At 47.5% G+C, this 22355-nt stretch overlaps 2 protein-coding genes across 5 annotated transcripts in view; one reads left to right on the forward strand and one right to left on the reverse strand.

Annotated features, from left to right (window-relative positions):
• The window catches only part of TTC6 (tetratricopeptide repeat domain 6), a 201699-nt gene extending 190546 nt beyond the window's left edge, over positions 1-11153 (reverse strand). For 2 of the 4 annotated variants that reach the window (XM_068254018.1, XM_068254021.1), the window contains exons 1-3: positions 10871-11153; positions 5658-6755; positions 1189-1284 (exon numbers count right to left, since the gene is read on the reverse strand). In XM_068254018.1, the coding sequence (XP_068110119.1) occupies positions 1189-1284; positions 5658-6740 (1179 nt within the window). In that variant the 5' untranslated portion in view covers positions 6741-6755; positions 10871-11153. The remainder of the gene's footprint in view (positions 1-1188; positions 1285-5657; positions 6756-10870) is intronic. The other 2 variants (XM_068254020.1, XM_068254019.1) reach the window with 2 other exon arrangements.
• Positions 11154-11187: 34 nt separating this feature from the next.
• FOXA1 (forkhead box A1) overlaps positions 11188-22355 on the forward strand; it is a 56003-nt gene continuing 44835 nt past the window's right edge. Inside the window, exon 1 of the mRNA XM_068254023.1 lies at positions 11188-11293. The gene's annotated coding sequence lies outside the window, so the exon portion shown is untranslated. The remainder of the gene's footprint in view (positions 11294-22355) is intronic.

Consider the following 22355-nt stretch of genomic DNA (forward strand, 5'->3'; position numbering starts at 1 on the left):
GGGAGGGTAGTGTTAGGCCTAGGTAGGGAGGGTAGTGTTAGGCGTAGATAGGGTTAGTTAGCGTTAGGTATAGGTGGAGGGGTAGTGTTACCCCATGTAGTTGCTGGCGTCACACACACGCCCACATATACGTCGGCAACCACGTGGGTCGCATGTATGTGGACAGAGGATGGAGCATGGAGCCAGCGGCAAACACGGACAGGTAAACTATACTGCTTGGGGCATATTTTACACTATGGGGGACAGCGTTGGTGGTTCCGTCAGATAAGTCACTCCCGATATCGCACACCATTATCGTCACGCACCCGATGGAGCATGCCCTACATCTTGCAGATCAATACATGCAACCAATTTAAACCTATTCGACGGACATGCTCTTTTTAAGTAGAAGTAGCAGATCCAATTGTTTATCTTATTCATTTATTTTCATCTCTGGTTCACTTTAATTAGTAACAATGCACAAGGCATGCAAATTCTAATAAGTGTGAATAGGGCCTAAGGTAACGATTCACTGATCAATTACTTTTGTCAATATCCGACCTCTACAATAATTCAGTTTAATCTGCTAAAAATGTATGCCCCAACGTGCTGGCCTGATCCACCAATTCGATTGACTTTTGCCAGAATGTTTGCCGATCGAATCAGTCAACCACACCGGACGTAAGATATTGATTAGCAGCAGGTTGGGACTTGCAGCAGATTAAAGGGAACCTTTACTGGGAGGGATGTGGATGCTTCCTTTTAAACAATACCAGTTGCCTGGCTATCCTGCTGATCTCTTTGGCTGCAGTAGTGGCTGAATCATACACCTGAAACAAGCATGCAGCTAATCCAGTCTTACTTCAGTCAGAGCACCTGATCTGCATGTCTGTTGAGGGGCTGTGGCTAAAAGTATTAGAGACACAGGATCAGCAGGAGAGTCAAGCAACTACTATTATTTTAAAAGGAAAAATCCATTTCCTTCTCAGTTTAGGTTCCCTTTGATGGTCCATAGCATCAAACAGTGTAACATTGCTGTTAGATAGCATTTTAATAGATGTCATGCTTTAGTAGAGCCTGCAGCAACAGAGGTAGTAAGGCAGGTTTCTCTGTTTTTATACTAGTCATATTTACACCCCAAGGTTTCATGATTCTCCCTACCAAAAATTGCCAATGTGAAGTTCTGTTTATCAGAGAACGTGTTGCTACCTGTTGTGGAGGTCCAGCGGATGACGTTTCCTGATCTCCCAGGACAGGCGATTCTGTCTGTGGCTTGTGTGTCTCATTTTCCTCCTCTGGCACTTTCTGAAAGAGTACAGTGTCATAATCGGTGAAATCCGGACTATTCCTGGGCAGAATCTAGACATTGCTGCATATGGATAAACTGCTCTGTCCTCTATGCATTACAAAGCTAGAGATTAAACCTCTCTGCCTGCTGTCTGAATAACGTTTCACTAAATCATCTACCATATATGGCCAATTTATATATTCCTAATATGAACATATGCCCCTTCTATTTCACTTCAAAGAGAACCATAAATTAAAATCAAGTCAATTCAGCAACAATGGGGTTCTGTGGAGTCCCGTAATAAACATAAACAGACACTTACCTGGGGCTTCTATCAGCCCCCTGTAGCTGTAATGTCCCGCATCGTCCTCCTTCGATCGCTCCTTCCCCGCCGCCGGTCCCGGTCTAATTGCGCGTGTCATGCTCCTGCGGCTGGGTGGCCGCGCTTGTGCGCGCTCCCGCCCATGTCTCCGGGAGCTTACTGCGCAGAAGCAGTACAAGAAACCCTAAGCAGCAAGCACCCGGAGATGGGAGCGTGCATTATTCATCTTGTTAGACGAATTATTGTGAGGGGCCGGCAGCGGGGAACGAGTGATCGGAGGAGGACAGCGCGGGACATTACAGATACACAGGGCTGATAGAAGCCCCAGGTAAGTGTCTGTTTATGTTTATTACAGGACTCCACAGAACCCCATATGTTAGTTAAATTTATCATAGACTAAATGCCGTACTCTTGTCATACAGATTCCTTACTACCTGGAAAGATATGCTCTAGGGGTCTCATACCCTCTCGCACACCTGGGCGGACCCACAAGCAGCCAATCAGATTTCACCAATTCATGCCAATGGAAAAACATGTAAAGGGCTGCCATTCTCACAGTAACAAAGCCAGAATCACCCAACTTGGCACAGTTGGTCACTTGGTGACGAGGTTAAAAATTCAGGGAAAGTGGGCGGAGCATAAAACAGGCAAATTTCAGCCATTTATTTTAAGTGGTAAAATGTAAACTGCAGCCATTCTTACATTTTACTTTTAATGGTAGGGTTCTCAAACTTGCACAGCTGGTCACTGGGTGACTGGGATTAATATTAAGGAAAGTGGGTGGAGCCTACAACAGCCAATCAAAAGTCACCTATTGATTTTCAAGGGGAACATTTAAATTGCTGCCATTCTTATACTGTTAATGGCCTCAAACCTGGTATATTCGGTGATTGGGTGACTGGCGGTCAAATCCACTAAAGGGGGTGAAGCCAAAAACAGACAAGATTTCTTTTCTTGATAAACTGCTTCCATTCTCACATTATTGATGTCAGGAACCCCAACGCCCACAAACTTGGCCATTGAGTGACTGTGTGTCAAGGTTGCAAAAAGTGGGCTGGGCCAACAACCAAATCCCTACCCGGGCAACGCTCTGCCATCAGCTAGTATCTATCAAAAATGATGGCCCTTTTAGGATGATTTACAACTGTTTTATTGGTTGAACACTGATCAGGAAATACTATTGTGTGTGTGTGTGTGTGTGTGTGTGTGTGTGTGTGTGTGTGTGTGTGTGTGTGTGTGTGTGTGTGTGTGTGTGAGTGAGAGAGAGAGAGAGAGAGAGAGAGAGAGAGAGAGAGAGAGAGAGAGAGAGAGAGAGAGAGTGCGTGCGTGCGTGCGTGCGTGTGTAGTAGTGGTGTAACAATCTTGGAGGCTGATGCACTAATCTCACAGGCAGCGCACAGCGGTATTACTATTACTACTACCAGCAATGTAATGCATGTGACCCATAGTACATGAGCAGTGCAAGCTTTGCTATGGTGATGTGCATTATGCTATTTGCATAACAAACCTTACTGTACTAACACTCACATTAATTATGTTCCGCAGGTTGCACTAATTTCGTAACGCGCCATACACTGCTGGCGGTAGTAACGGTAATATTGCTCTGCGCTGCCTGTTCACGGCTATATTACTGGAGATTAGTGCATCAACCCCTATATTACATAGGACTTGTGCTGAAATCTAATCATATACCAGGTACTGATCAATGATGGGGAAATATTGATCATTCAGCTGATCTGCCACATACAGCCTATAGCAAGCAGCAAGAAAGATTGGTGTTGGTTAGAGTTAGCAACTGGAGAGAGGGGCAGTTAGGATTATAAACAGAGCAGGAGGTAGACATGGTTAAGCTAGTAGATGAGCTGGGCAAGGATTAAGGCTTTCAGAGGAACCCTTAAAAAACTATCAGCAGGATTAGTCACTTAATAAAGCAGCTACCAGAAGCACCCCACCAGTGGAAAATCAAGGATTTTGAAGGGGGAATTTTCTGAATGGTCTCAGTCAGCCTTGCACAATATAATAATATGCAGGCCGCAGCCGAATCACTGTAGCCGTGCCATGCAAAGATTCAGGCAGAATGGAATGCGAAGAAATCTGAAAAAGCCGCGGCTCCCAGTGGAAATTGGCCCTTAAAGAAATCAGTGAATACAGATAATAATGAGGACAGCCAACATCTGTTGTGAAGGGGGAGCTGACACCTTCTGCAAGGTCCCAACTTCCTTATATACTAGCACACATCAGAGACACAGGCTGTACTCATACCTGGCTCTGTCAAGTTCCCCAGAGCTGCTCTATGCTCTGTACACACGCTGCTGCATCCAAAGTCGACTGTAGCAGGGAATAAAGGGGGTGGGGTGCCACATAGTGCCGGCAGCAGCATGGCGCTGTGAGCTGCAGGATGCCTGCAGACATTCTGGTGTCTAAACTTGTGCCTGTCCCCAGACACTGCACCGGCCCTGGTCTGAGGGGGGATTCTGGGCTCCAGTAATCCCTTCCTAAACTTGTCTATGCACGCCATTGCATACATTTTATTTGGAAAGAATTTCTTAGTAACTTAGGTCCCCATATCTCATATAAATATAGTTTTTCTTCACTGTAGCCTCTCTAGTTCCATTACATCACTTTTATGAACTGAATTGCGTATTAAAGTTCTTGCAAAAGTGGTTTTCTTCTGGCCCAGAAAAACTACAGCACCCACTGACCTTTTATGGCTGTTGTCCAAATGCCGTCTAAAGCTTAGTATCACATCACCATCTAAATTTAACATAACAGTACAAGGTGAAGCTGAAATTCATGCATATTTACTGCACCCTATAACCATAATGTGATGGTGCTATTGAGAGTTTGCAGCTGTCCTGCTCCCCCATTTACTTTCCCACTCTGTGCTTCTCATTAACAAGACAAGTTAGGGTGAAAACTCTAAGGGCCGTTTCCACTAGAGCGAATCTGCATGCGTTTCCTGTATGCAGATTTGCATAGACAATACAAGTGAATGGGACTGTTTCCACTTGTCAGGATTTCTGAGCATTTTTCTGTGCAGAAAAAATTTGCACGGTAGACCCCGCAGAATTCGCATACCCCATACTGCTATGCGATTCACATACAATGTATTTAATAGGAAATTTGCATGCGGTTTCGTATGCGAATTTTACCGCGAATTCGCGGCCATTTTCGCATAAAATCAATGTACGGGCACGCAGGCACTGACATAGTTAAATTCGCATACTTACTAACATATGCGAAAACGCCCACGCATTCGCGGTAAAATTCACATATGCGTGCAAATTCGTTTTGCGTTTTCCGCAGCTAATTCGCACCACACAAGTGGAAACGGGCCCTAACAGTGTGATGCAATCTACGTATGCCCAGCCCCTTTCTGTCACGTAAACTACCCTGCGAATTTTTCTGACCTGCTGGCTCTCACAATGCAGTCCCCCAATCTGCCAGCAGTCACACAGGTAGTGTCAGACTCTGTGTATGCTTGTTAGGCAGTACAAAGGTACTGACACACTAGGGGGGCCAACACAGCTACAAAACAGTTGGGTGAGGGTTCGGACTGAAAGGAGGGAATGATTTGGCGGCGCTGGGACTGAGTTCTAACACCAGGATACTAGAAACCTGTAAAGTATGGTGAGCACAGAAAAGATTCACCATAGAAATGGGAGCACTGGATTTTCGGCACACAAAATTTCTCGCATGTGGTATGATACACTATTGGCCACACCTACTTTTTGACCAACCCACTATAACTTCACTCCACCCACCTAAAATACATTTCTAAGGAGAAGACTGCTTGAGTAAGCTGGAGCTTCCACTTTCATCCTCATTTCTGTAAGGTAGTTGATTAGGGGAATTAAATATAATCATATACCGGAAAATTTGTAACAGCAGGGATCAGATTTTGAGTGAGTACCTCACTGGATTCTAGATTCTATATTTCCTGGTTCTTAACTGTAAGGGTATTCAGAATAATTGAAGCTCTCCGACTAGTGACTAAGTAGATGTGCAATATTAACCATTGTACCCTCTTATTAAAAAAGCACAGTTTTCCGGTATTGAAAAACTTACCCCAAAATTGAAGTTATAGTTCAGGCCCAATACACTCTCCATTAAGTGTTTGATCATCATATCTGATGCAGACTGTGTCTGTGGAGACCTTAGGGATGCAATGATTTCATCCACAGACCTAGCTGTGGCCTTCACTTGTGGTACCAGATAAGTAGTTTCTGCACCCTCTGGAGCTCTTTGAGGAGGCGTGGCCAGCTCAGCGTTCATATGCGTGGCAGATGTTTCAATTACTTCAGACAGTTGATTTGGTAAATGTGAAATAGGAGATAATTTGCCAACATCATCAGCATTATCTTGCGCTGGTGTAGCCAACACCTTGGTTTTCTTCGCATATTTTTTCTTTTTCTTCTTCCTTCTACTCTGTGCTCTTTTCTCAGATTCATCACTGTCCTGTGATTCAGAACTAGAAGAATTGCTGTCATTGCTGCTGTCTGTGGACCTCTCATCAACAACCTTCCTTATTTTGGTGGAGGCAGCTCGTGTCATCTTATGTGTCCGTGACACTTTCTTCTGGGCTGCAGTAGGCTTCACTGTAATGTGAGATTTCAAGGAACCTGCAGGTAAATTAGACCTGAGCTTTGCAGGTGGTCTTGGCCTTGTGAAAACAGATATAGGCTTGGTGGTCCCAACCATTGATGCAATTGCAGGTACTCTGAGACCAGGTTCCTCAAAACGTTCATGGAGAGATGATTGCTCAGTAAGCAGGAGCTTCTGATCCTTCGGCCCTTGTGGGGTACTTCTTGAGGCAGACAGCGCACTTTTAGACAACCTACCAACTTTCTGATCTCCATTCTCGGAACTGTCAGAAACGGGATCTTGAGGCACATTAGGAACCTGCGGAGATTGGCATGTGGATTGAATCAGTCTGCTGGTGACCCCAGATCTTGGACGTGAGTTACGCTGATTAAATTGGGATAAAGCAGGACCCCGCATTAGAGATAGAGGTGAGTTACTTCTAAATTCCATCGAATCCTGCCTGACAGTCCTCTGAGGAGGCTTAGGCAATCTTTCCAGCTCGTTCCTCATTCTGAACTCCTCTGCATAATTGAGTGTAAAATGCAAATGCTCCCTTTCTTCTGACATCTCTTCTATCTCTTCCTGTATAATAAATTAACAAGAGCATTAGCTTTCTTCCACCAGCCTTGCTTTTCATTTTCAGAAGCATGACTCGGTATTTGGAAATAATCTACTGGTAGATGCTTCCTAAATACGCAATTTAATGCACTGTTAAATCTAATTTTCCTTGCAGTTACTGCTGATCATCTGCCAGAAACCTGCCCTGATGGGATAATCCTGCTCATTCTGCATTAATTCCAGTCACAGATTTCTCAATTTAGGAGGTCAATCTTATTTCACTGGTCGTGAATTATTTTAATGACCTTATCACTTACTAAGATGGGTGATTTTTTTTTTAGTTCTTCAAGAATGATTGAGCTAAGACCACCATATCTGTAAATGCATCTGTTTTGTCTATAGAATTTTACAGAACACCACAGAATGCAGGCCACAAAACAATGCTCTCTATAGGTGGTCATTGACCAGTGGAGGTATTATTCGGCTATACGCGATGCACTCACAGATAAATATTTTCAATCTTTGGTTTCTTCTCCTAGTTTCCTGACTTTTTGTTCATCAGATTTTTTTTTCTATTCCAAATCAATGATATGCAACAAGTTTGCACATGATGTGTTCTGACTAAAGGCCCCTATAAACGTTAGGAAAAAAAACAACAACCTTTGTCGATCAAAACAAACTTTACAAATCATTTCATATAGCAATTTTTGTAAGGAGGGTTGTACAGTCACACTGTTTGCCTATTCTGCTTTATAGGGAACCCGCGGTGAGAGCAATATGGAGGCTGCCATATTTATTTTCTTTTAAAGAACAAGCGACACCCATGCTAACCTAGAAATCAAAAACACATATATAAGTAGATAAATACTACTTCTACTTACATAAAAGATGTATTGTGCTATCCACGTAATGATTCCTGTGAATTTTATAAAGGAAAAGCAGCAAATCCTATTCTAGGCAGTGGCCATCTTGCCAAGCTAATGCTGACATCATATCCTCCCTGACTCTTGTTTTCCCCCCTCCCTTCTCTTGCTCATTGTGTATTCATTAGCTGCCCTCCTCCCAGAGTCTTCAGACACTCCCACTGAGGAGTATACTAACAACTGCACTGTCTTTTTTTTATTTACACATCCATTCACTGAGTCATCTCAGCCTTGCTTTGTAAACACAAATAATCAGAGGGTGTTTCTGATAAGCAGCTAGGCAGGGAAATAAATGGAAGAGGAGGAATAGATTGTAGATCAAAATAACTCCCAGCATTCGACTCGTTGGCACCATTTGGCACTAGGGCCAGTGCTCCTAAAGTATGTGATAACTACAAACCATAACAGCAGAAAACGTTTTGCAAGTTTTGAATGCAGGATTAACATCTTTATCACTTAGTACACTCAGACCAGTGGCTGTTGAAATTTAATTTTTATGGTGACAATACCACTTTAAGCAATACCAGTTGCCTGGCAGTCCTCCTGATCCTGTGTCTCTAATACTTTTACCATATATCCAGAACAGCAGATCAGGTACTGCCAGGCAACTGGAATTGCTTACAAGGAAATAAATATGGCCGCCTCCATATCCCTTTCACCTCAGGTTCAGAGGGGAGGATGAATGTAAGCCCCACACGCTAGATGCTACTAGCCGATGCATAGATGAAAGATCCAAGATGCCAGATCATCTGAACCATATGTAGGCCAAGCCCATTGTTCTCAATCATACCCTTCTTGCTTCGTCATGTGTTGCAAAATTGCCCCTCCTCCCTGCTCCATAGCAGCAGAATGTACCAGTATCCTATAGGCTAGCAAGTCGTCTGTACAGCACTCCGCAGTGAACTGTCCCCTGAGAGATTGAGTCCTGATCCTTGAAGGCGACAGTAATTGTGTGCGTGTGTTTGTGTAAGCGCCTTTAGGATGCTCAATGAGATGTTAATAATTCGTAGATGATGCAGATGATATGCTAATTTGAGGCAGATCTATGTAGCTTGGAAATGGAATGAGCAAATGCAGCCGCTGATGCTCCATTTCCAAGCTGCATACAGTTACTCAGAATTATCAGCATCTCAAAGCCAAGGCAAGAATCCCCTCTACTACTTAAAGAAATGTTGGCTTTATCACAAATATACTGTGATATAAAATACAAAATAAAGTAGAGTCTCGGTCATCCCTCACAGGCGGGGATTGCCTGATGCCGGCAATTCCCCCCTCCCCCCTCAAGCAAATGCAGAGCAGTACGCAGGGGAAACCACTTACCAGCTGGCCCCCTTCACTTCCTGCAGCTTCCATCTGCATTATCTGTAAGGCTCCGGATGCATGTCACGTGACACACATCAGACGCCTACAGAGAATGCAGCAGAGCAGAAGGCTGCTGTAGAAGTAAAGTCGACCAGCCCCCTGGACCCTGGTAAGTGGTTTCCACTGCGTACTGCTCTCCATTAACTACAGAAAGGGAGAAAGGCCCACCCCCATGGTTCCCCCAGTTACTGCCAGTTGGTTGAGTCCCAGTTAAATGGGACTCTACTGTATGTACACTACCTTTATTCACAAATATCATAAGAGATAAAAATTGGCAAAGATGAAAACTTGCATACATTACGCCGGGGACACACTTGTTGGATTCGTGCGTGTTTTGCCGTGCCACACTGGCCATTACACTTAATGGTCCGCTAAATCGTACGTAGTTCGCATTCTGTGTGCAATCACAGAGCAACAGAAACCGCTAAATAGCACAAAGAAAGCTAGGACAAGTGTGTTCCCTGCCGGTACTGTATAAACCAGGGGTCTCAAACTCATGGCCCGCGGGCCATTTGCGGCCCTCGATACAATATTTTGTGGCCCTCGCCAGCAAAAGCTTCCTTATAGTTTGCTTCAGTGCTCCCAAGTAATCCGCCGCATCCCCGCCGCTAAACGAGGGCTGCAGAGCCCCCAAATCGCCCGGGGGGCAATCCGCCGCCATTTCCTGGAAGGGGCAAAGCTTTCAGCTTCAGCTCTGCCCTTCCTGACGTCAATCGCCGCACGGATCGCCGCCTCTCCCCGCCCCTCTCTGTGAAGGAAGAGTGAGGGGGCGGGCAGAGGCGGCGATGTGCCGCGATTGTGAAATTCCTTATGCGGCTCAGCCTCATCCTGACTTTGCCTCCTGCGGCCCCCCAGGTAAATTGAGTTTGAGACCCCTGGTATAAACCCATACAAATTTAGCAGTGGTGGTGTTCTGATTGATTTGTAAACAAATATTTGCAAAATCTAAATGAAATCAAGTCATGTAAGCCTGTAAAAAAATTAGGCTAGGTTCACAGTGGATGTCGAGTTCCATGTATTGGCAGGAATGCAATGGAATGGGAAAGATGCACCGCACGTTATTCGTGCATTGCGTCGTATACGGTGAAGTATACAATTCACTGTTATTGCTAATGCGCGCGTCTTGCAGTATAGGGATGCCCATAGCCGGCGCTTCCATAGAGGCAAAGAAGGCATTTGCCCCAGGGCACCAGAGCCTGTGCCCCCCTCCCGCTCCCAGGTGCCCCTCCAGCTATGATTTACATTGTATAGGAAAAGGAGGTGAATAATGGGAACCCAAAAATTATTTTCAGGGTACATATGATAGACACCTAATGACATGGTGTGACGGTGGGGTTGGGGGGGTTGGAATTGGATCGGACCTGGCAGCCGGCTCAAGGGCCCTTTGGGTGAGTTGGTTAGAAGGGTAGCGTCAAATAGGCCCAAAGTTACTTTTGCCCCAGGGCCCCATTGTAGCTAGAACCGGCCACCCACCATTAACCTGCACAGCCGTACTGTGAGCATCACATACAGTAGGTGGTATATTGTAGTGCAAAAAACGCACCACTGTGTACATAGCCATTTCAATTTGTTTCCAGTTGTCTGCTAAATCAGATGAACATTTAAGTGTATGGCTGGCTTAAAAACCCTCTATGTCTCATTATTATGGAATTCTAACTAAATATTGTATATTAAAAAAAAAATACTGCTTTTAAAACTAAGTTGAACAACAAGAAATAATGGGGACAACTGAGAAACAAAAAACAAACTGTAAAAGCTGATCAACTTTCCAAATCAAAGCATTTCCAATGAGGATTCAAAGACCTGAAGAATAATGATTCCCCGAAACTTTATGCAATAATAATTACTACTCACAGAAATAAGTAATTAATGTCACCTATCCGGGCAAACACTTTAATTGTGCGCCCCATAGACGTGAGTCACTGAACAAGACAGCAGTCACTCATAGCGCAGCACACTGAGCACAGCAGCGGACGCAACTTCTACCGTCACCTGACAGCGCCGTCGCCGTGCAGAGCGGGTCACCACGCTCGCCGGTTCCGGTGTCCCCTGGGGATCCAGCAAGCGTTCGCTGTTGCCTAGCAACACTCGGGACTACTTCGGGAGCTCATCTTCATCGCCTGGCAACGAAGTACAACTTCACGTGCTCCGCCCTCAACCCCGCCCTCGCCACACAGCGCACATGTGAGGAGGACAACAATGCCAGGCGGGAGGAGACAGTCTGGGGAAGTGAAACATCAATACTAGAGTTTTCTGAGTTCTCCAAAATAAAGAGAAGTAATACTAAATGCTGTGCTTGCCTCAAGTACATTTAAATGATAATAGAAATGCTATGTAGATGTTATTAATGTGGTAACTGTGACAACAGATTACAAATAATTTGGCTCTTGACAAGGTTGGCCTTACATTTCACAGCATTTGTGGTACCCTACAGTGGGATGCGAAAGTTTGGGCAAGTTTATTGGATTTACAGGAAGTGTGCAATAATTGTTTAAACAAAATTAGGCAGGTGCATAAATTTGGGCACCACAAAAAAGAAAAATCAATATTTAGCGTATCCTCCTTTTGCATTCTATTATGTTCAGGTCTGGGGACTGAATTGGCCATTCCAGAACATTGTACTTCTTCCTCTGCATGAATGTCTTAGTGGATTTTGAGCAGTGTTTAGGGTCGTTGTCTTGTTGAAAAACAAAAGCAAACTTTTGTTTTCATGGATTTTAGTAATGGGGCTTTTTGGACGATTGTTGAAAGATCCAGCACGACGCAGCTTCAGCTTTGTCACTGATTCCTGGACATTGGTCTCCAGAATCTGCTGATACTGAGTGGAATCCATGCGTCCCTCAACTTTGACAAGATTCTCAGTTCCTGCACTGGCCACACAGCATGATGGAACCCCCACGATATTTTACTGTAGGTGTTTTTCTTGGAATGCTGTGTTATTTTTCCTCCATGCATAACGCCCCTTCTTATGCCCAAATAACTAAATTTTAGTTTCATCAGTCCACAGCACCTTATTCAAAAATGAAGCTGGCTTGTCCAAATGTGCTTTAGCATACCTCAAGTGGCTCAGTTTGTGCTGTGGGTGGAGAAAAGGCTTCCTCTGCATAACTCTTGCATACAGCATCTCCTTGTGTAAAGTGCGTTGAATGGTTGAACGATGCACAATGACTCCATCTGCAGCAAGTGCTCTATAGTGGTCAATTACCTAGCGTTTTTGCTCACATACACCTGCTATATAGACCTATATTGTTGTTAGCTAGATAGAGATTGTATTTTAGTTAGTAGCTTGTGTGTTACATAGAGACAGCTGCTGCTGCAGGCAAGCTTACACAGCTTTAGGCCTCAGGGCCTTGCCTGTGTGGGCAGCTGTCCTCCTGTCCTCTGTTAGTTTATTTCTCATCTATACCAGTGTTTCTGCTGTTTATTCTACCCTGTCTTGTCCTTTACTTACTGATTGATTATTGTATTTTGTATACTGTACTAGGGACACTCACTGTTACTGTTGTTCATAGCTCCTGCGTGTGTGTGTGCGTGCACTGTCTGTAGTGTACACAGTACACAGTATTCCCTTCTACTGAATCATCTGATTACTACTGAATCAGATTATTGTATTTTCTAGTTGTACTTACTGTACTAGAGGGACACTCAGTCACTGTTCATAGGCTAGCTCCTGCGTGTGTGTGTGCGTGCACTGTCTGTAGTGTACACACACTCTATTTCCTTCTACTGAATCTGATTACTACTGATTATTGTATTTTCTAGTTAGTGTACTAGGGGACACACTCACTGTTCACTGTTCACACTTACTGATTACTGAATTATTGTATTTTGTATTTGTACTGTACTAGTAATCACTTAGCGATCTAATCACTTAGTGATTAGTGTCACCTCACCCACCAACCCACTCCATTAAAGTACCCCACTTTTTCACCCGCCCTTTTAAAAAACTTTTTTGTTTACGCCCAAATCATCTAAGATGTCTGGAAGTGGCAGCCAGCGCGGTTTGGGCAAGGGGAAGGGCAGCAAGGGAATCAGGAGGAGAGGGAGCAGCATTGTGGCAAGCCGCGGCCGCGCCACCATGCACAGTTCCGCAGCAGCAGCAGCTGCGTCAGTGGCTAACATTCCGCCTATAGCCACTGGCCGTGGACGCCTTGGGCGCCGCCCAGCAGGAGCAACTCACGCTGCAGAGACACAGCATCAGCAGCGTGTAGTACCTGCTCCTATTTTCCTCCAGCCGGGTCGGAAACGTCCCATTGAGGAAAAGGATGCAGCCACTGTGGTGCAACTGATGACGGAGGATGAGCAGCCCGCCATCAGCTCTGCATCCGAGGCCTCCACCCTCACCACCACCACCACCCCTGTTCGCAGCAGCCGCCCAGCAGGGCCTGGGGAGGAGGCCAGTTCACCGTCAGTTGGCGATCTGTCATTCAGCAGTCTTTTGACCCCAGGCATCATGAGTCAATTGTCTGCTGTTGTTGGCGATTTTAAGGAGGAGATGCTGATGGGCACTTTGGGGGATGAGGGATTGGACAGCAAGACTGTGGCGACAGTCAAGCAGCCCATCCATGCATCAGGAGAGGAGTTTGGGGGGTCATCATCCCAGCAGGACATGTTTCAGGAGGGGGAGGATGATGATGATGATGATGACAGGTTGACAGACAAAGACTGGGTGCCACCACCAGCACCTGGGGATGTCATCATCAGCAGCTCTGAGGAGGAGGAGGAGGATGCGCTTGTGGGCCTTGCAAGGAGGCGCATCATTGCAAGCATTGGCAGCAGTAGGCAGGTCCCACAGCCTGCTGGTGTCTCAGGCTCAGCAGCAGCAGCATCTGCCAGTACCACCACCAGCCGCACCCAAGCCCCCCCCCCCCCCCCCCAACCACCACAGGGAGACAGGCAGCAGCGGCTCCAGGCCGTAGGGGTCTTTTCTTGTCACCAATCTGGCAATTTTTCACCATGCCCACAGTTGACAGCAAGTACGCCACTTGCAACCACTGTCAGCGGAAGTTGAGCAGAGGTGCAGACCCCTTAAAGTTCAGCACCAGCTCTCTGATCAACCATCTTGCTGCTAAACATTACCACCAGCATGAGGAGTTCCAGAGGCTGAAGGCATCTGGTGCTGGCAGTGGCACCACACCCATCACTGCACAGCCTTCAGCAGCAGCAGCAACAGCAGCCACCCGCCCTCCTGCTCCTCCAGCAGCACCAGTAGGGGTGCGGAAACGCACTGCTCCTCCCCCCTCTGCAACTCCTGCCGCCGACACTGAGGCCTGTTCTGGCAGCCAGTCCTCAGTGGCCTCCTCTGCTGTCTCCGCTGATTCTCGTGCTAGCAAAAGGCAACGCCAGAGCCTTTTGAGCGAGTCCTTCCAGGGGGTGGTTAGGGCTCTGCCTCCCAGCAGCCGTCGCGTGCGGCAGCTGAACGGCTTGCTGGCACGGGCCATGTGCTCCCAACTCCTGCCGTACACGCTCGTGCAGGAGGGGAGCGACATGCGTGCGCTGCTTGCTTGTGCAGCCCCAGACTGGCAGCTCCCCAGCAGACACTTCTTCGCCCGCCAGGTCATGCCTGCACTGCACCGCTTTGTCATGGCCAATGTGGAGCGAGGGCTGGAGCACGCGGTTGGTGAAAGGGTCCACGTCACCATGGACTCCTGGAGCAGCCGCTTCGGGACAGGCCGCTACCTGTCCTTCACTGTCCACTGGGTCAGCTTGGTGGAAGGGGGTGAGGATGGGAGAGCAGCAGCGGGCACAGCAGCAGCAGCAACACAGTGGGTGGTGCCACCCCGCAGGGTCAGGGGAACTGCAGCAGGTTCCTCCGATCCTCTGCCATCCTCCGGCACACCTGGCCAAACCCCCCGCCTCAGCAGCAGTGTGAAGCCACGCCACTGCCAAGCGCTGCTGCAGTTGATCAGCCTTGGGAAGACCAAACTGACGGCAACCCATGTGTTGGCCAAACTCCAGGAGCAGGAGAGGATTTGGCTGACCCCCAGAGGCCTCAGAGTCGGAGAGGTGGTAGCCGACAATGGGGCCAATCTGGTTGCCGCGATCGACAGGGGAAACCTGACCCACATCCCCTGTCTTGCCCACGTGCTGAACCTGGTGGTGCAGAAGTTCTTGCGCACCTACCAGGGGATGGGCGAACTGCTGGAAACGGCAAGGAATGTTGTGCGTCACTTCCGGCGCTCGCCTGCAGCCTCTGCGAGCCTGGAAGACGTGCAAAAGGAGCTGGAGCTGCCACGCCATCGGCTGATCCTTGATGTTCCAACTCGCTGGAACTCCACCCTGGCGATGTTGGAGCGTCTGGTTGAACAGAAGCACGCTGTCAACCAGTACCTTGCCCTGGCCACTGTGTCCGCCGCTCAGAAAAGGGACAAGACCAGCAACATCCCGTCCATCGTCCCCGATGACGACTGGGGGCACATGCAGCAGGTGTGCTTAGTGCTGGCTCCCTTTCTGCAGGCCACCAACATGGTGAGCAGGGACCATGCTATGGTGTGCGAGTGGGTGCCCCTGGTTTGTCTGCTGAACAGGGCCCTCGATGCTTTGCTGGAACAGGGAGCGGCAGCCTTGGCCCAGCAGGAGCGGCATGCAGCTGCACAGTCCACCTCTGAGGGGGAGGAGGAGGACTTGGTGGAGGTCCCTGACCTTTCTGCTGATGAGGGGGATCAGCACAGTGCAGCTGAGTTGGTGCGGGGGTGGAGAGAGGATGAGGCGGCAGAGGAGGAGGATGAGGACAGCACTGCCGTCGATGTGCCAGCAGACGTGGCCCGCCTCTTCCCAATGGCAGCGCACATGCCGACGTGCCTGCGCAAGGACCCCAGGGTGATCCAGAATAAGCAGAGGGAGGACATCTGGATCAGCATGATGTTGGACCCGCGCCTCAAGGGGAAGTTGAGCCAGTTCCTGCCTCCTGCAGGAGGAGATCCAGCGCAACAAATAAGGAGCTTGCAGCAGGCCCTTGTTGAGCGCTTGGAGGAAGGCTTCCCCCAGCCTTCCACCCCCACTGTCCAGCCAGCACAGAGGCAGCAGCAGGTGCCTGCATCCAGCAGCAAGCGCCCCACAGACCTGCTGTCTCTCAGCAACGAATTCTACAGGACTGTAGAGGCTCCAGCAGTGACTAGAGAGGAGGTGCATGCAGCAGCATCCTCCTCCGGTCACAGCCAGCGCCTGACCCGCATGGTGGCTGACTACATGGGGTCCTACAGCGGGCTTGACAGCGATGCCCCTGTTGATCCCATGGAGTATTGGGTCAAGCGCCTGGAGATCTGGAGCGAGCTGGCGCAGTACGCCCTGGAAGTGCTGTCCTGTGCCCCTTCCAGCGTGCTGTCCGAGTGCTGCTTCAGTGCAGCTGGTGGCGTGGTCACCGAGAAACGCTCACGTCTGTCTCACAAGTCTGTGGACAGACTGACGTTTCTCAAGATGAACCAGGCGTGGGTGGAAGGCGAGTTCCTGGCCCCTGTTGTCGGCGAGAGGGGGACATGAACTGGCTGCCGGAACCATCGTTAATATGCCTTACCACCCTTTACCACCTCCTGGCTCCTGCTCACTACTAAGCCAGCCTGGTTCAGTTTGAATATTACGTCGCCTCGCCTGTAGCCACACATTTTACACCTACAGTGGGCTGCTGTGTACTGCCCTTCTGCTGTCTGTCTGTGTTTCCCACTGCCAGGGTACACAGATTTAACCTTCTGCTGCCACTCTGCCACCAGCTATTACGTCCAACAATAGCTATATGTTAAATTTGCTGTAAAAAAAAAAAAAAAAGTAAACCATTAAAAAAAAAAAAAAAGTTTAAATTTTTCTGAGGTGCCCGGGTTGAAAACTGTGTTGTCCCAGTTGTGTATTGGACACGATGTGTGCTGCACGACCGCTGTTTGGGACCTCCTGTTGTGTTTATTTACAGCCCTGGTATCACCGCTAGGTACCAGGGCTATTATGTCACGCTGCCTACCTACCTGCTGCCACACTCAAACTACTCCTCCATTCCTCCTGCTGCTGCTGCTGCTGCTGCTGTCTGTCTGTGTTTCCCACTGCCAGGGTACACAGATTTTACCTTCTGCTGCCACTCTGCCACCAGCTATTACGTCCAACAATAGCTATATGTTAAATTTGCTGTAAAAAAAAAAAAAGTAAACCATTAAAAAAAAAAAAAAAAAAAAGTTTAAATTTTTCTGAAGTGCCCGGGTTGAAAACTGTGTTGTCCCAGTTGTGTATTGGACACGATGTGGGCTGCACGACCGCTGTCTGGGACCTCCTGTTGTGTTTATTTACAGCCCTGGTATCACCGCTAGGTACCAGGGCTATTATGTCACGCTGCCTACCTACCTGCTGCCACACTCACACTACTCCTCCATTCCTCCTGCTGCTGCTGCTGCTGTCTGTCTGTCTGTGTTTCCCACTGCCAGGGTACACAGATTTTACCTTCTGCTGCCACTCTGCCACCAGCTATTACGTCCAACAATAGCTATATGTTAAATGTGCTGTAAAAAAAAAAAAGTAAACCATTAAAAAAAAAAAAAAAGTTTAAATTTTTCTGAGGTGCCCTGGTTGAAAACTGTGTTGTCCCAGTTGTGTATTGGACACGATGTGGGCTGCACGACCGCTGTCTGGGACCTCCTGTTGTGTTTATTTACAGCCCTGGTATCACCGCTAGGTACCTGGGCTATTATGTCACGCTGCCTACCTACCTGCTGCCACACTCACACTACTTCTCCATTCCTCCTGCTGCTGCTGCTGTCTGTCTGTCTGTGTTTCCCACTGCCAGGGTACACAGATTTTACCTTCTGCTGCCACTCTGCCACCAGCTATTACGTCCAACAATAGCTATATGTTAAATTTGCTGTAAAAAAAAAAAAAAAAAGTAAACCATTAAAAAACAAAAAAGTTTAAATTTTTCTGAGGTGCCCGGGTTGAAAACTGTGTTGTCCCAGTTGTGTATTGAACACGATGTGGGCTGCACGACCGCTGTCTGGGACCTCCTGTTGTGTTTATTTACAGCCCTGGTATCACCGCTAGGTACCAGGGCTATTATGTCACGCTGCCTACCTACCTGCTGCCACACTCACACTACTCCTCCATTCCTCCTGCTGCTGCTGCTGCTGTCTGTTTGTCTGTGTTTCCCACTGCCAGGGTACACAGATTTTACCTTCTGCTGCCACTCTGCCACCAGCTATTACGTCCAACAATAGCTATATGTTAAATTTGCTGTAAAAAAAAAAAAAAGTAAACCATTGAAAAAAAAAAAAAAGGTTTAATTTTTCTGAGGTGTCCGGGTTGAAAACTGTGTTGTCCTAGTTGTGTATTGGACACGATGTGGGCTTCACGACCGCTGTCTGGAACCTCATGCTGTGTATTTACGGCCTGGTACCACCGCTAGGTACCACAGCCTATTATGTCTCGCTGCCTGCCTCATTGACTGCCTGCTGCCACACAATCATCCTCCTCCTGCTGCTGCTGCTGAATTTACCTCCTGCTGTCTGTGTGTTTCCACTGCCAGGGAGCACATACATTGGCACTTCCACCATGCGCCACCAGCTATTTATTACGCTCAAAAATAGCTGCATTTCTTTAAAAAAAAAATAGAAGAGAAAAAAGTGAAGAAGAAGAAGACGATATAGAAGAAGAAGAAGATATAGAAAAAGAAGAAGAAGAAGAAGGAGAAGAAGAAGAAAAAGATATAGAAAAAGAAGAAGAAGAAATAGAAAAATAATAAGAAGAAGAAGATATAGAAAAAGAAGATATAGAAAAAAAAGATATAGAAAAAGAAGATGAAGAAGAAGATGATGAAGAAGAAGATGAAGAAGAAGAAGAAGAAGAAGATGAAGAAGAAGAAGCAGAAGGAGAAGAAGATATAGAAGAAGAAGCAGAAGAAGAAGAAGATATAGAAGAAGAAGATATAGAAGAAGAAGAAGATATAGAAGAAGAAGAAGATATAGAAGAAGAAGAAGAGGAAGAAGATATAGAAGAAGAAGATATAGAAGAAGAAGAAGAAGAAGATATAGAAGAAGAAGATATAGAAGAAGATATAGAAGAAGAAGAAGATATAGAAGAAGAAGATATAGAAGAAGAAGAAGAAGTATACAGTACTGAACAGAATTTTGGACACAACTTCTCTTCCCACCTTTTTTTTTTTTTAAAAGGAACATCCCCACATAATCACTTGCTGTTGTTACTTGGAAAAAAAGATGTTTCTTGCATCATTCACCCCCAAAACAAGTGTTGGAAGCTATTTAAGGCCAATTCGAATAGTCAGCTCGAATAATGAGCTCGAATACCGACTCGAATAGTGAGCTCAAATTTCGAGGTCGAATCGAATAGTAAAAAATATTCGACTCGCATATTCGACCGACCTCGAATAATTTACTATTCGAATTCGACCTAACTCGAATAATAAAAAGGGGTATCCGAGCATCCCTGATCTCAGCTAGTCTCCTAGGGACTCGCCAATGTTGCCCTGGGAATAATACATCTCTGAATTTATGTTTTTAATGAACTCTTTGATAACTATATTCTCTCAGTAGTTCAGGGAGGTCCATGGCCTGAGCTAAGCCCCGCCGCAAACAAAGCCATGCCTCTCAGGCAAAGCCACGCCCCAACGGGTGTTTGTGCTTCCTTCTGTCCCCTTGTGCCTCCATCTGTCTCCTTATGCCACCTTCAGTCCCCAGTGCCCAGGCAAGCAATGACTTTGGGCCCACGCTTGATGGCCACCTAGCTTTTTTGGCAAGATTTGTTGGCGTTAGCATAAACTGGGCCCCTACACTCTCTCCATGCCCTAGGCACCTGTCCAAGTTGCCTTGTGGATGAACTGGGTCTGTGTGCATCCCTCTGTGCCTCCCTCTCTCCCACTGTTCCTCCTTCTGCTCCCATTTGTGCCTCCCTCTGTCCCCTTGTCCCACTATCACGTCCTCTCCTGTGCTCCCTTAGTCCAGTGTGTAAAGGCAGAGTATAGTGCAGCAGCAGCTGTACTCTAACCTCCCCTCTGGAGTCCAGTGCTGTGCCTGTGCCACCATCCTGTCTTTTTCCTACTCCCTCTAGTGCTGGCACCTCACTCACCTCATGTAGCATGTAATCACGCTACATGCGGTAGGAGATACTGGGCACTAGGGCAAGTGGTGAGCGGACAGGCGGAAGCACAGTACTGGACTCCAGCGGAAAGGTGAGAGCACAGCTTCTGCTGCACTAAAAAAAAACTCATATAAAACAAACCTGAAAAAAACACAAAACCTGCAGGAAAACGCATGGTTTTCTGCATGGACAAGTGTAACCCTAACACAGGCAACTGGTATTGTTTAAAATTAAATAAATATGTCAGCCTCCATATCCTTCTCCCTTTAATGGGTGGCAATGGGTTCCTGTAAACCATTAAAGGACAACTGAAGTGAAAAGTATATGGAGGCTGCCATATTTATTTTATTTCCTTTTACACAATACCAGTTGCCTGGCAGCCCTGCTTATCTCTTTGGCTGCAGAAGTGTCTGAATAACACCAGAAACCAGGGATGCTCAGATAGACCCCGAATGCGAATTCGTGCGATTTTTAAGGTTTCCCAAATGCGAACCCGAAGATTTCAAAACGATCCGAATCCGAATGCGAATTTTCCCGAAAGTGCGGACTCCAATTCGGCCGGATGGCCGAATGGGTTAAAATTCGAATTCGGAATTCGGGGATGACGTCATTAGGCCAATAAAAGGTCCTCCAGCCGAGGACCTGGCAACCAATCAGAGGAGCGGAACCTGGCCCTCCCCTCCTCTATATAAGGCGACGGCCATCTTGCAGAGCCACGCACTTGTGTGACTGTGCCACACGTCGCTCCTGCTGTATTTATACCCCCTCCTCTCATCTGTCAGGGACTTGTAGAATTTCAAAAGCCAGCTTATATACCTTGGCCAGGAATTGAACCCAGGTCTGGGTGCTTGGTAGATAGCTCTCTTAACCGCTATACCACCACCAACACTACATGCTGAAGGCAGCCTAGCATGTGCCATTATGATATATCCTAGAGAAAAATGAGCTTGCTTAAATATTTGTTGGCTTTCAAAAGCCAGCTTACATACCTTGGCCAGGAATTGAACCCAGGTCTGAGTGCGTGGTAGATAGCTCTCTTAACCGCTATACCACCACCAACACTACATTCTGAAACCAGCCTAGCATGTACCATTATGATATATCCTAGAGAAAATGAGCTTGCTTAACCACTTGCCGACCGCCCACAGCCAATGGGCGGCGGCAAAGTGGATCCCCTAAGGACCGCAATACGCCTTAAGGCGGTGCGTCCTTTTGCTACGCCGGGGGAGCGATCGCGTCATTGATGACGCGCGCTTCCCCCGGCAACTGGCTCCGCCCACCCGCCGTAACATCCCGCCGGCCATACGGAAGCGCCGGCGGGATGTTAACCCCGCGATCGCCGCTACAAAGTGTATAATACACTTTGTAATGTATACAAAGTGTATTATACAGGCTGCCTCCTGCCCTGGTGGTCCCAGTGTCCAAGGGACCACCAGGGCAGGCTGCAGCCACCCTAGTCTGCACCCAAACACACTGATCTGCCCCCCCCCCGCCCACTGATCGCCCACAGCACCCCTCATACCCCCCCCTGCCCACCCCCCAGACCCCTGTTTGCACCCAATCACCCCCCTAATAACCCATCAATCACTCCCTGTCACTATCTGTCAACGCTAATTTTTTTTTATCCCCCCCCCCCCCTGCCCCCTCCTGATCACCCCCCCACCCCTCAGATTCTCCCCAGGACCCCCCCCCAGACCCCCCCCCCCCTGTGTACTGTATGCATCTATCCCCCCTGATAACCTGTCAATCACCTGTCAATCACCCATCAATCATCGATCAATCACCCATCAATCACCCATCAATCACCCCCTGTCACTGCCACCCAACAATCAGCCCCTAACCTGCCCCTTGTGGGCAATCTGATCACCCACCCACACCAATAGATCGCCCGCAGATCCGACATCAGATCACCTCCCAAATCCATTGTTTACATCTATTCTCTCCTCTAAACACCCACTAATTACCCATCAATCACACATCAATCACCCCCTATCACCACCTGTCACTTTTACCTATCAGATCAGACCCTAATCTGCCCCTTGCGGGCACCCAATCACCCGCCAACACGCTCAGATTGCCCTCTGACCCCCCCCTTATCAATTCGCCAGTGCATTAATTACATCTGTTCTTCCCTGTAATAACCCACTGATCACCTGTCAATCACCTGCCAATCACCTATCACCCATCAATCACCCCCTGTCACTGCCACCCATCAATCAGCCCCTAACCTGCCCCTTGCGGGCAATCTGATCACCCACCCACACCAATAGATCGCCCG

This window comes from Hyperolius riggenbachi, chromosome 9 (genome assembly GCF_040937935.1).
Source record: "Hyperolius riggenbachi isolate aHypRig1 chromosome 9, aHypRig1.pri, whole genome shotgun sequence".
NCBI lineage: Eukaryota > Metazoa > Chordata > Amphibia > Anura > Hyperoliidae > Hyperolius > Hyperolius riggenbachi.